Source organism: Saccostrea cucullata, unplaced genomic scaffold (genome assembly GCF_032062105.1).
Source record: "Saccostrea cucullata isolate Sc308-1 unplaced genomic scaffold, CSIRO_AGI_Scuc_v1 ctg10527, whole genome shotgun sequence".
Taxonomy (NCBI): domain Eukaryota; kingdom Metazoa; phylum Mollusca; class Bivalvia; order Ostreida; family Ostreidae; genus Saccostrea; species Saccostrea cuccullata.
Window position 1 is genome coordinate 9880 of NW_026924696.1, and position 14500 is coordinate 24379.

Sequence of the window (14500 nt, forward strand, 5' to 3'; positions counted from 1 at the left end):
CACTTTGGGCAACTTTTCCCTTTCTTTTTGTTCTTTCTCTCATTTTTTGCGAATTGGTTGCAAGTGTGCTCTAATTTTTCGCCATATATTATAAGATAAATTATTTTACACACCCACCCCGCTTTAGCCACCACTTGCTGTTGAGAATAATGAGTATTTCAGAAAGGTTTAGAAACACATTTTAACAAGACATTTTTGCAAAAGAAATAGACAGTATCCAAACAGACTATACCAATTTCCAGTTTACTGCCAATTTTATTTAGAATTAACTGGCTTCATCCTATAATATTTGAATGAGTCAACCTAAACCACGTGTCTTGAATTTAAATCACAATAACATGAGTAGGGGTGTTATATCTGTTTTTATGTTTTACTCAAAAAAAGAAATTAATCACATACATATTATTAAAACACAATGTTGTACTTGTACATTGCTTTGAATTTTGTTAAAAAAAATATTCTATAGTTTTTTGTCTTCAAACATGTGTACTTCACCCGTGAGACACAAAAAAGCTGTGTTATTAATTTTTTGAAATAACGATTTATATCAAGTTATTCCACAGTTATAGAGTAATCTTTCTCTGTTCTCTCAAGTAAGTAATGTTCTAAGAAAAAATCCAGATGAATATCTATAAAATATTTAAAAATCATTCAAATATGTTAAGTTTTAGAAATTGACTAAGACGTAGGTGATAGAATAATATTTTTGTTCGCTGTTTTGTAACGACATTTTTATGCCTGTTATCAATCAACAAAAATAAAAAAAAAAATAGTCCGATGCTCGTATTACAAAATAAGCAATACAAATCTGAAAAGTGTACAATGACAATAAGGTAATCCATTGAATTTTCGCAAAGAATAATATTATGAAATGTACCAAGAACTTTTATTACAGATTACTGAATTCTCAAGAGAATTCTTGTCGCAGTTCTTAATTTATTTGTATTTATTTTGACAGCTTCTACAGGATGTAATGTACAACGTGTGAAAGGATTACGAGGATAACATCCATTATACATCTAACGATCATTATACAGGTATTTATTTTCATGCCCCACCATGAAGATGGCCGGGGCATTTAGTGTTTTTGTCATGTCCGTCTTCCATCTTTCCGTCTTTCCTTCCGTCACATTTTGCGTTTAGTTCTGTTCTAACCTAAGTTTCAAAGAAATTATCCAAGATATTTTTATCAAACTTCATATGCTGATAGATATTAATGAGAGCTATGCAACTGTTTCAACATTTTTGACCTTGACCTTTCCTTTGACCTTGATCTCACTTTTCTTAAATTAGTGTTTAGTTCAATTTTAAACATACCACTCAAGATGGTGTTATCAAACTTCAAACTTCACATGTTGATACATACTGATGAGAGCTAATAAACTGCATCAACATTTTTGACCGTGACCTTTCCTTTGGTCTTGACCCCACTTTTCTTTAATTGGTGTTTTGCTCAGGTTTAAAGATAACATTCGAATATTTATTTGACTTTGACCTTACTTTTATCAATTTGTGTTTAAGTTAGTTTTAATTAAAGACATCAATCTAGATATTTTTATCAAACTTCATATCTTGATACATATTAATGAGAGATATGCATCTGCATCAACAATTTGACCTTGACATTTCCTTTGACTTTTGACCTCACTTTTCCTAAATCACTGTCAAACTTCATATGCCGATACATACTGATGTAAGCAATTCAACCGCATGAGCAATTTTGACTTTGACCTTTTATTTGACCTTGAACTCTCTTTAGCAAATTGTGTTTTTAAAAGTCGGTTTTAAAGAAACCATGCATTATAATATTTTTTTCCACTTCATATGCTGATACTTACTGATGAGAGCTTTTCAATTGAATCCACAGTTTTTATTCGCCCATCTTAAGACGGGATGTATTATTTTATAGGCCTCTTGCCCGTCTGTCCGTCAGTATGTCTGTCCATCCGTGTCCGGCTCATAACTTCAATACTATTAGGCCTAGGATTATGAATTTCATAATCCCAAAAAATGTATAAATTTAGTTGTATCCTTTTAAGGTGATTCGAACCTGTCATCAAAGTGATTGGATTTTTTTAAAAAATGATAAGAATGATACTAGAGGATTTCCTGTCTTGAATAATGACAGTTTTGATTTAGGTCAATGCGCTAGTTTCCATGACAACGGCCTCTGAACATGAGAGTGTTGAAATTGTCTGCTGTGCAAAAATAAACAAGTAATAGACATAATCAAAATTAAAAAATAAAAAAGATTTTATTTTCAATCGTATTTTTATATCATGGAAATGAAAGATAATAACATTGTCTTCCTACAGAATAAATAAAAGTATGGAAATAGTAAATGATGTTTAAGAAACTTAATCCGAATTTCCTCAGACTGCTCTAAGAAATGCCATTTTCAGCATGACTTCCAATTGATAAAATGGCAAAAAATCATACCAAGAGTAATTGGAATTTTCTCTTTTTTCTTTCTTTAATTAGCAGTGAAACAAAGCTTTAAACTTTGAAAAAAAATGGTAGGTTCGTGAGTCCGGAAGAAAGATATAATCATCTGACTTTCATTGGGTCTTGCTCAAGTTTTTGCCTTTTCCAAAAAAAAACATTTATATATGAAAAGATAAACACAAAAAAAAATCTTAAAAGTTTGTATAAAATAATCAAATACATCGTATAATTTATCAATTCTGAATATTTGAGATTAAAATATTCAATAAAATAGTCATTAGCTTTCGAAACATTAAAATAATCTCTCAGTTCGAATTTCCTCTGACATATTGTAACTAAATGCATTTTTCAAGTATGCAATGTAATATTAAGGCCAACATTTTTTTTTTCTTTTAAGCTGACAAACCTGCTGCTCAAGTTTTTGAATTATCAGGGGAAAAATGAGGACAACAATATATTTTTTTCTTTTTGATGTCTAATTGAATTGATTGAAATTTCAAATTTATGAACTCGTACTTTTTATGAGTTTTATGATTATGGCGGCAGTAGACCTGCAAAGTCTATAGGTTAAGCAGCACCATAGCTTGGCTCAGTGTAAAAAAAATTGATAATCTTTTTTTTTCATAAATATGCTTTTCGTTTTTTTGTTTTTTTTTGTTTGTTTGTTTGTTTGTTTTTTTTTTGGGGGGGGGGGGTTGTATCTCATATTTTGAATTTCAGTAAAATTGTAGATTCTGAAAATTCTCTTTTCCTACAGGGATGATACATTATAGACATATTTAAAATACTAAAACAACCTTTGCATACACATGAGAATTAATTTTAATACTACCAATTAATGTACTTAATCAAATCAAAGAATTGCTTTATGTCTTGTTTATCGGTAATTTACATGATTTTTTTTTTCATGGGCCCTGAATAAGTAATAAATCGTTCTCTAATTCTATAATAAAATCATTTAATAGTTTATTTATTTTCTTATCTAAAAAATTAAAATGCTTCATGTCCTTGCTTCATTGATGACTATTCCTTCATTTTTCAATTGAAAACCCTATATGAGGCCCCAATTTGAGAATCTGGAGAGGGAGTAACCTCCCTTTTATTTTAAAATATAAAAAAAATGTACTGTACTTTAGGTTTTTCACTAAAAAATCCTATTTTTTCATTCTATAATAGTTATAGCTTCATTTTATGTCTTTAAATGTGTCCTAAGTTAGAGAATATTAATTGAAAATATGAAACAATAATAATCGTTTCACTTATATTAGTAATATCAAAAACAAAAAAAGTTTTCATTTTTTTCAACGACATCTCTTATAAAGCCAACGTTCTTATCAAAATATTATGTGTATAATATGGTATTTCTCTTCATTTTCATTTTACGTTTAATGTCTGGTGGGGCAATTGTGTGCCTTGATTTACATATATGTATGATTTTAATGTTCCAAGTACGTAGATATACATGTATACGGTATAGCGTAGTCTGCATGTACATGTAACCGTTTCAACGTAATCACATGGCCTATTTGTAATGTTTATGACTGAAATAATTGTGGTCAGGTCGTTCAGACTCCTTAGTCTATCTTGCTGTTTGAATAATGGACACCCGTTGGTATTTACACAGGCACCTGAATTTTTATCAATAAGTTGCTATATAAGCCAAATATCGAAAAATTCTACCCTCTCTAGGGCCTATAGGCCTATATAAATACACAATGTGTGCAACGCCAATTTGACCCCCTCTCGGTTCAGGCTTGAATTTAACATATAAATCGGACATGCCTACGTTTGCGTGTAGCATTAGGTTCAAATATGATATTTCTCTCTAAATATTTCTTCCTTAAGTTTAAATCCAACGCGTTGATAATGCAAACAACTAAAATTCATGCAAAATTCGAATTTCGTTCCAAGGCCCGATTGCCATCAGCTGACGTCACAGAGATGTAATCTCTACACCAAATGCTCTAATACATAAATTAATAAAACATCATGTTAAATAAAATCAAGGATAAAAAACAATATAATTTTTCCGTATTCAATTATTTCTTTTTTTTTGTTTATTAATGAAATAAAATTTATAATTATTGTATTAAAAAGTTTAAGTATTAGAACATTTGGTGTAGAGATTAAATTTCCGTGACGTTTCGCGTTTTGCAGTTGACGTATTTTCGTCACGTTCGAATCACCTTTAAAAAAGTGTGAAATCAAGAAAACATTTATTTTTTTCAACAATTTTTGACAGCAATCTATAACAAATATAATGTATGTTAGAGAAATCCCATGTCTCCCATGAATGTAATTATCAAACACTGCTCAGGAGTATAGTATTTTCTACCTGTATCTACATGGTGAACTGTGATGGCGGAATAATCAGGGAAAATACTATGAGATAAAATCCGCTCTTTATTGCGTTAGTGGTCGCCAATAATATGTAACAATTACACAAACTTACAGAGTACAATATAACACGTCTGGTCAGGTCGACGATCAGCATGGAAGAGAGTGACGATTACGTCATAGCCCGCATCACTGCCGGCCACGTGATCGGAGGCTGCTAGGGACTTCGTCCTTAGTTCCCCTAGGACCTTTACAGGAGTTTTGATAACATAAAATTGTATGTCAAATTAGAGAGAAATTAATGGGTTTAGTGCGAGGAGCTAACTTGAGAGCATCGGTATTATCTATATCCCTTTTGGAATTAGGCAGATTGGTAAGCCTGTTGGAAGAAAAAATAGCTTTTGTATTAAATTTTAAAATGATTTTGATGAAAAGTAATTAACACTTATTTGATATTGCATAATAAACTAATCATATATTATATAATATTATTAATTTAAAAACTAATTTCATAAGGATGGAATCAGCATGTCATTTTCCATAGAAATTGCATATTAAAACCTTTCTGAGATAAAATGTTGAAAAAAATCATTGTCATGAGTATTTTATATGTTTTTAAAAAAAATTATGGTACATATTGCAGATTTATTCATCTATGGAAATGAGTAGACAAGCATCCAGTCAAAGCTAGCATATTCTTATCTGCATCCTTTGGGAATAAGACAGAAGAACTGCTGGTCAGTTTAAAAAGCATGTGTCATTTGATGGCATCGATGTAGTCTTTTATTTTCAAAATTAATTTGATATAGATTAAGTTGTGAAGACTAATCATTTTATATTGTTAAATATGATGGGCATTTGACAAGGTCTAATACAACCAGTATAGAAATCTATCATTGATGTAATTTGTTATGATTAATGCCTACACCACACGGGATATCAATGGATAAACAACTATTTTAAGAAATAGAAAAAATCATGGAAATTTTAAAATCAAGGTTTACATGACTGTTTAAAATAATGGCAATTTTTTGACGGGCGTATCATGCTGTGGCGTGGCACTTTGTTTTAACTTGGCATTTCCTTGGACCTTGACCTCGCTTTAATGAAATTAGTGTCAAACTTCATATGCTGATACATACTAATGTAAGCACTTCAACTGCATCACTATTCAGGATATTTTTATCAAATTTCATGCATTTATACAAATTTTCATGTTGCTTTACTAATATACCCTCGGCGGGGCATTCATGTCCTCTGGACATATTTATATTTCTAGTTCTAGTTCTGTCTAGGGGGAAAATAACTTGCGGTGTTAATATTCGCTATATTCACAGTGTTAATGGATTTATCATATACCAATACTGCGAATTCAAGAAACCGTGATTGTGTCAAAGAAAAGAAAAACATGAAAATTACAACCCTTGAAATAAATCCCCTATACAGTACCTTTATATCTAACAGGTTTGTGACAATTGGAAAGTAAATTAAGAAGTGTGTTACAGTTTTGGGAGTATCAGATAACTTTTATCAATGCAACATGAAACATTTCTGTGAATAATCTAAATTAAACCATACTACATGTATAACATAAGTCTTTTAAGACATTGAAGCTATACAGAAATATTTACATGTACTCATTATACTGAGTTTGTTTTCACAGGTCTCCCATGATGTGCTGTTTAACTATGTAAAGCTAAAGAGGCTGAAGAAATCAAATTTTGACAGGTTTCAAAAATCTCTTAATTTTTAGCTCACCTGAGCCAAAGGCTCAAGCGAGCTTTTCTGATCACATTTTGTCCAGTATTCATCTGTCTGTCGGTAAACTTTTAACATTTTCGACTTCTCAAGAACCACTGGGCCAAATTCAGTCAAACTTGCCACAAAGCATCCTTTGGTGACGGGGATTTAAGTTTCTTCAAATGAAGGGCCACACCCTCATTCAAAGGGATATAATTTGGAATTAAAGAAAATCTAGGGGGATGTTTTAATAACTTTCTTAAGAACCACTGTGCCAGGAAAGATGAAACTTATGGGCAAACATCCTCAGGTAGTGTAGACTCAAGTTTGTTCAAATCTTGACCCCCAGGGGTAGGGCGGGGCCACAATGGCCGACAATTTTTACATAGAAATATATAGGAAAATTTTCATCTTATCAAGAATAGCAAAGCCATGATTGGTCATTTAACTACTATTGGATTTAAACTTTTCAATAATAAACCAAATTGTATTTTTTCCTAGCCATAGTTCTCAGGTGAGCGATGTGGCCCATGGGCCTCTTGTTTAATATTACGAGTTGGTATTTTAAAGACTTGACAAAATTCAGGTTTACATTTCCATGAATAATCTAAAATATGTTATACAGTACATTAGTTTTTTAAACATTGAAATTACATGTATACAGAAATATTTACTTATTGTACTGAGTTTTATATTCACAGGTCTCCCAGGATAAGCTGTTCAAGTATGTAAAGCTAAAGAGGTGAAGAAGTCACAATTTTGACAGATTTAACTAATGAATGCCTGAATTTATTTTTTTAGCTCACCTGAGCTGAAGGCCCAAGTGAGCTTTTCTGATCACATTTTGTCCAGCGTCCGTCTGTCTGTAAACTTTTCACATTTTCGACTTCTTCTCAAGAACCACGGGGCCAATTTCAACCAAACTTGCTACAAAGCATCCTTGGATGAAGGGTACTCAAATTTGATCAAATGAAAGGCCAAGTCCTCTTCAAATGGTAGACTAATTATGAATTAGCGAAAAATGAATTGCATATTTTTTTAAAATCTTCTTTTCCAAAACCATTGTGCCAGGAAAGATGAAACTCATGTTGAAGCATCCTCATGGAGTTTAGATTCAAATTAGTTCAAATGATGACCCCCGGGGGTAGGGCGGGGCCACTATTGCTGATCAAAGTTTTACACAGGAATATATAGGAAAAATCATTGAAAATCCTTTTCTCGAGAACCACAGGGCCAGGAAAGATGAAACTCAAGTGGAAGCATCCTCAGGTACTGTAGATTCAAGTTTGTTCAAATCATGACCCCCAGGGATAGGGCGAGGCCACAATTGACTATTAAAGTTTTATGTAGGAATAAATACATTGGAAAATTCATTTTTTAAAAACTCTTCTTTTGAAGAAAACTATAAAGCTATGATTGATCACATCTTTATGTAAGAATTCTTACCTGGTGTTGATTCAAGTTTGTTCATGATCAAGTCATAAATGTGAAGTGGGGTAGGTAGGGTGGGCCTCAATTGGAAATCTAGAAATATGAAGGATATTTTTTCCCAAGAACAGAGAAGGAATTTTTAATCATGTAGATATGGAGGCATCCTCGGACACGATGGGAGGGGGGTGGGTGGGTCAAATGAATAAATAGGGAAAAATCATCTGTTCAAAAAAGTAAAGGCATTCGTTGTATGGAAGTATCATCAGGTAGTTGGTAGTTAAAAATTTCATACCCCTATCTTAACTACTTAATGGTGAATATTTAAGTGATTTCTGTTTTTATTTTCTAGCCATAGTGCTCAGTCGAGCAATGTGGCCCATGGGCCTCTTGTTATAACTGTGTAACAATATACAGTAATGATACCAATCTATAGAGTCTTATTGTTACAGTAGAACTTTCCTGTCTAACACCTTATTGTAATTACTATGAATTATAGTGGTAAGAATGCAGATTTAATCATTATTTTTCTTCTGTAAATTAGAAAGTTTACACACTGAATTGTAGATACAATGTTATTGAATGTCAGGTTTAAAATGATTTCATGTTAACATCTATAAGAATCTGAACAGTATGTCACAATTTATATGTGTTTTATTTATAACTTTGTTAGACAGTTTTACTTGAGAACACTTGGAGTCTGCCATGAATTAGACAAAGCATTGAGAGGCAAGTGTCAAGCTATTTATGTTTTTCTGTCATAAATTTCTATTTAATTGTTTAAACACTGTATAAGTTCTATCTAAAACCAAAAAAAAAATGTACATTTAAGATGTGTAGATCATAAAGAGAGTCCTGTTCTTGTGTTGAGTTAGATTATTTTTACACAATGTTGTAATTTACAGAGAGATCTCCCTTACTGAAGGAAATCAACACAGGATTATAAAGTCACAGGAAACAGAAGACGTCTGGTGTCGGTGATGTTTAGATTGGAGTTAAAGAAATCTGTCACAGTGCCAGGTGTTAGTGGATGTTTTCACATTTCCCAAGTGTCTACAGACCGGTTCTGGATCAGTGATAATGAAGGCAATTTAATCTTAACTAAAACGAGAGGTGGCATACTAGGTAGTGTGACGGATTTACCTGAATTTGGTTATGGAGTACATACTGTGACTCGGGATAGTAAAGTGATTTATATAGACAGTGACAGTTACATCATTAAACTGTCTACAGATAAAGTAAAGACCACAGTTATACCGGACACATCACCATGGAGACCATACAGTGTCTACAGCTCCCCATCCACTGGAGACCTGCTGGTCGGGATGTTTAGACGTGATACAGATACAGGCCAGGTAAACCGTTACACTAACACAGGACGACACATACAGACCATACAGCACGACAACACAGGTCAGAGACTGTATAGTACACCTCTCTACATCACAGAGAACCGCAATGGAGATGTTATTGTGTCTGACTCTGGCCGTGGTGTAGTGGTGACAGACAGAAGAGGGAGACATCGCTTCTCCTACACAGGTCCTACATCTGAATCAGAACTATATCCATGTGGAATCTGTACTGACGCGCTGTCACACATCCTGGTGTGTGATGCTTACACCTACACAGTGCAGATCATTGATAAAGACGGTAACTATCTAACAGAGATAGAAACAGTACATCACGGGATCATGGGGATATACAGACCATGGAGCCTGAGTTATGATGACAACACCCGCTCTGTCTGGGTAGGATCATACAACAACAACACAGTGGACATCTACAGACTTATCTATGGAGGGGATAATCTGACTGGTATGTAATACTAAAGTATAATTATATGTTTGTTTACAGTGTTTAGTGTGTACAATATATTATAGTAATTGTTTTATGTGTAATTAGAAGACATTACGGAATTATGATACTGATAACTTTTAAATGTAAATACATTACATGGTTAATTGAATTCTAACTTAATTGTGTTATGTAACAAGAAATTTTTTTAAGAAAGGATATTAATTGATAAGTTGTCAAATTATTTGTGATTTGATTTTCATATAAGATTTAATTAGACATGTTAGAGTTATTTTAACGTGTACTTAGTTGTTAACTTTGTTGTCTATGACAAACAATTCCTGATTTTCTACAGACTATATAATGATTTGTTAAACATGGTTAAATAATTCTCTTTGATACGTTCTGCTATTTGAGTTAACATGATATTTTTATATTCCTCTGCTAAATGGGTTTTAGGTTGAATTTATAGATCACTGTACATGTTAGGAAATGGAAAAATAATTGTCGAATTGGGGTTCATGAGTGTTGGTGTTGGGGGGTTAATGTCCTAGTTCTTATCATTTTTATCATTAGATAATATATACTTTGAATCATACAATGTGTTCAAACAAGTTTAATCACATTGACTATAAACATTTTGTACAGTACTGACAGTGAGATATAGACACCATTGATCATGTTGATATTAACACAGCTCTGTCTAGGAATGTTGTGTATTTCTGTGGCAGGTGTTCAGTAAATCTACACTGTGTACTGGGGTGACATTAACACAGCTCTGTCTAGGAATGTTGTGTATTTCTGTGGCAGGTGTTCAGTAAATCTACACTGTGTACTGGGGTGACATTGATATTAACACAGCTCTGTCTAGGAATGTTGTGTATTTCTGTGGCAGGTGTTCAGTAAATCTACACTGTGTACTGGGGTGACATTCTACATGCATATTACATGGAGATTTTATGGTTAAAATGAAACCAGATGCCAGAATTGTAGAGTCATATCAGTGTAACCCCCACCCCCCCCCCCCACTTCTCCACACACACACACACCCTCTCACCTCCTCCCTCCCTCCCTCACATACACACACTCAATTTTTTGGGGGTGGGTTTTGCCAGAATTGTAGAGTCATACCAGTGTAACCCCCCTCCCACCCCCAACTTCACCACACACACACACACCCTCACCCTCTCCCTTCCTCTCACACACACACACACACACACAATTGTTTGGGGGTAGGTTTGGATGGGAAGGAGGTGTCACACGGTGTCTCACTTTATCATGCTATTTAATCTTTTTCTTTTTAGTACTGTTTTAGTGAAAAAACCCTTTTTGTACTGTATTTACACAATGTATGATGTTAAAAAGTGAATAATTCTCAGGAACAAAAATAAAATAAAAGAAAACAAGCAAATGTGATGTGGACCTCTTGTTAAAACGTCTTTAGGTTGATAAGATTACGCAGTTAGTTTTAAGATCTACTGGTCAGAGACCCTATGCGTCCATTGTTTGTCCGTCTGTGTGTTTGTCTGTAAACAATTTCTCAAAATGCTACTCCTCCTACATTTTAAAATCCTTGATCTAATTTCAATATAACTTGGCACACAAATAGACTACACTAAGATACATAATTCTGTTAATGGTTTTTAATTTCAATAAAAGGTGTTGCCGTGTTTACCAAAAGGAGAAATTTCTGTGTAATTCCTTTAAAATGCTACTCCTACAGTTCTGGTCTGATTTCAATATAACTTGGCACACTAGTAGATCACACTAAGATACATAATTCTGTATATCTGTTTTTAATTTCAATGAACGGTGTTGCCGTGTTTACTAAAGATAGAAATTTCTGTAAAATTGTTTCAAAATGCCACTCCTCCAACAGTTTTGGTCTGATTTCAATATAACTTGGCACACAAGCAGACTACACTAAGAACATTAAGAGATTTTATCAAGGATCATTATTCTATTTATTGCTGTTGTTAAGTTTCAATTCCCAACTGCTTAAGTACTTTTCCCTTCCTTACTATAAGGACAAACCAGTTGAGATTCAGTCTTGACAGAGACTTCTAGTTTATTAGCAAAATAGGTCACCTGAGCCGAAGTGAGCTTTTCTGATCACATTTTGTCCGGCGTCCATCTTTCAAGCTGTCCGTCCAACTGTAAACTTTTCAAATTGTCAACTTTTTCTTAAGAACCTATGGGTTAATATAAACAAAGCTTGATACAAAGCATCCCTGCGTGATGGGGAATTCAAATTGTCAAAATGAAGGGCCAATCACCTTACAATGGGAGATAATCAAGAAAAGATGGAAATAGGGTGGGGTCATTAACAAATATACCTCTTAAGAACCACTTGGCCAGAAAAGTTGAAACTTATGTGGAAGCTTCCTGGGGTAGTGTAGATTCTAAATTATTAAAATCATGACCCCCAGGGGTAGGATGGGGGCACAATGGGGAATCTAATTTTTAAATAATATATAGGAAACATCTTTAAAAATCTTCTCAAGAAACACTGGGCAGAAAACCTGACACTTATGTAGAAGCATCCTGGCGAAGTGTAGATTCTAAATTGTTAAAACCATGACCCCCCGGGGGGGTTAAGGCGGAACAACAATAAGGAATCAAAGTTTAACACTGAAATATGTAGGGAAAATCTTTAGAAATCTTCCTCTCAAGAACCAGTGGCAAAGAAAAAATGAAACTTACCCGGAAGTATCCTTAGGAAAGGAAAATTCTAACCTATTAAAATCATGCCCATGGGAATACTAAGGGTGAAGTCACAGTAGGGGATCCTAGTTTAACAAAGACATGTATAGGAAAAATTCTCTAAAAATCATTTTCTCAAGAATCAACAGGCCATGGAAGCTGAAACTTGTGTTAAAGTATCATGGGGGTAGTGTTGATTCTAAATTGGCAAAATCATGACCCCCGGGGGTAGGGCGGGTGGTGCCACATTGACACAATAGGGAATCCACATTTAACATAGAAATATATAGAAAAAAAAATAGAAAATTTCTTTCCAAGAACCACTGAGCCAGTAAAGCTGAAATTTATACGGAAGCATTCTGGGTAGTGTTGATTCAAAATTGTTCAAATCATGACCCCAGGGAGGGGGAGGATATGGCCTCACTATGTATTACAAGGGGGGAGATTTTGGTTGAAGGAAGGATATTGAAATAATGAACAGTATTCAATCTCAACGTCCATTAAACAATATACAAAATAAGAGCAGAGCAAACATGGACCTCCGAACCATCAGAGGTGGGATCATGTGCCATTGAGGAGTGAGCATCCCCTGCCGACCGGTCACATCCGCCGTGTGCTCGTTGTCATGATCAGGAATAACGGAAAAATTTGTCGTCAATTCAGTGTATAAATAATGGACTAACAAAAAAGGCATCTCCAAAGTTACTCAGGTGACTCATGTCGCCCATGGATCTCTTGTTTCATGAGTAAAAGACATTACTATTTTTCTGATACAAAAGTAGTATTTAATTATCTATGTTTGTAAACTTTAAACAGAGGAATTAATTTTTTTTTACATAAAAAGTGTAATTTCAATCCTTGTTCGTAGCTCATGACATAAATCATATGACCAAAGCAAAAATATCAGATATTATTCTCGGACTGAATTAGAAAGATAAGACATAAAAATAACAGATCTAGAATAACATATTTTTTTCCCTGGAACACCTGGAAAGTGCATTTTAAAAAATCAAATTCTAGTGCTTCATGCGTGTGTTTTCATTTTTATTCTAAAAACATGACTGTTTTTGTTATAGATCCAAGCAGTGATGATATAAATAAAGTGGATGAATTGAAGAAGTTTCTGAGAAAGGAGAAGACAACTGTTTCCCATGCCAGAGGAATACTTGTTGGATGTGCTGAGGCTGGAAAAACGACGCTACTAAAGAGATTAAGAGGGCAAAGTCAAAATGTCAGCAAAGCTACAATGTCGTCCAGGGGACTAACAACACTGCTGAAGAGATTAAGATGGAAACGCCAAGATGTCGGTGAAGTTACAGAGTCCACCAGGGGACTGGAAGTCCATCAACATGTCTTCATTGTTGGAGATGGAGTTTTAGAAGGTAGAAAAAATTCTGAGACATATTTAAAGGATAAATTCAATAGAAACTTTTCAAATAGAAATACTTTTTAGCTCACCTGAGCCAAAGGCTCAAGTTAGGTTTTCTGATCAAAATTTGTCCGTTGTCTGTCGATGTCGTCATTGTTGTCTTTGTCGTTGTTGTTAACCTTCCACATTTTCATCTTCTTCTCAAAATCTGCTGGGCCAATTTCAATCAAACTTGCTACAAAGTATCCTTGGGTAAAGGGGATTCAAGTTTGTTCAAATGAAGGGCCGCGCCATTTTCAAAGAGGAGATAATTATGAATTAGAGATAAATTACCCAGCAGGCACGCAACGTTGTTTCAACGTTGAAAGGAAGTTGAATATAGGTTGCAACGTTGATCACCTATATATCAATGTTGTTTCAACGTTGAGGTTTCAACGTTGAATCCTCAACCTTTTTTCAACGTTGAAACAACGTTGAAGCTGCAACATATTTTCAACGTTGAATGTTCGTCGATATTTCAACGTTGAAACAACGTTGAGGCTGCAGCATATTTTCAACGTTGAATGTTCGTTGATATTTCAATGTAGAAACAACGTTGAAGCTGCAACACATATTTTCAACGTTGAATGCTCGTCGATATTCAACGTTGAAGCTGCAACACATATTTTCAACGTTGAATGCTCG

General features: G+C 34.0%; 1 protein-coding gene across 1 annotated transcript; it reads left to right on the forward strand.

Moving 5' to 3' along the window:
• Nucleotides 1-8930: 8930 nt before the first annotated feature.
• Nucleotides 8931-13829, forward strand: LOC134267064 (uncharacterized; the record flags this gene model as incomplete). The annotated part of the gene is made up of 2 exons (XM_062749284.1): nucleotides 8931-9765; nucleotides 13524-13829. Coding segments are annotated over exons 1-2 (1141 nt in total), but the record flags the coding sequence as incomplete, so codon positions are not given.
• Between the last annotated feature and the right edge of the window lie 671 nt (nucleotides 13830-14500).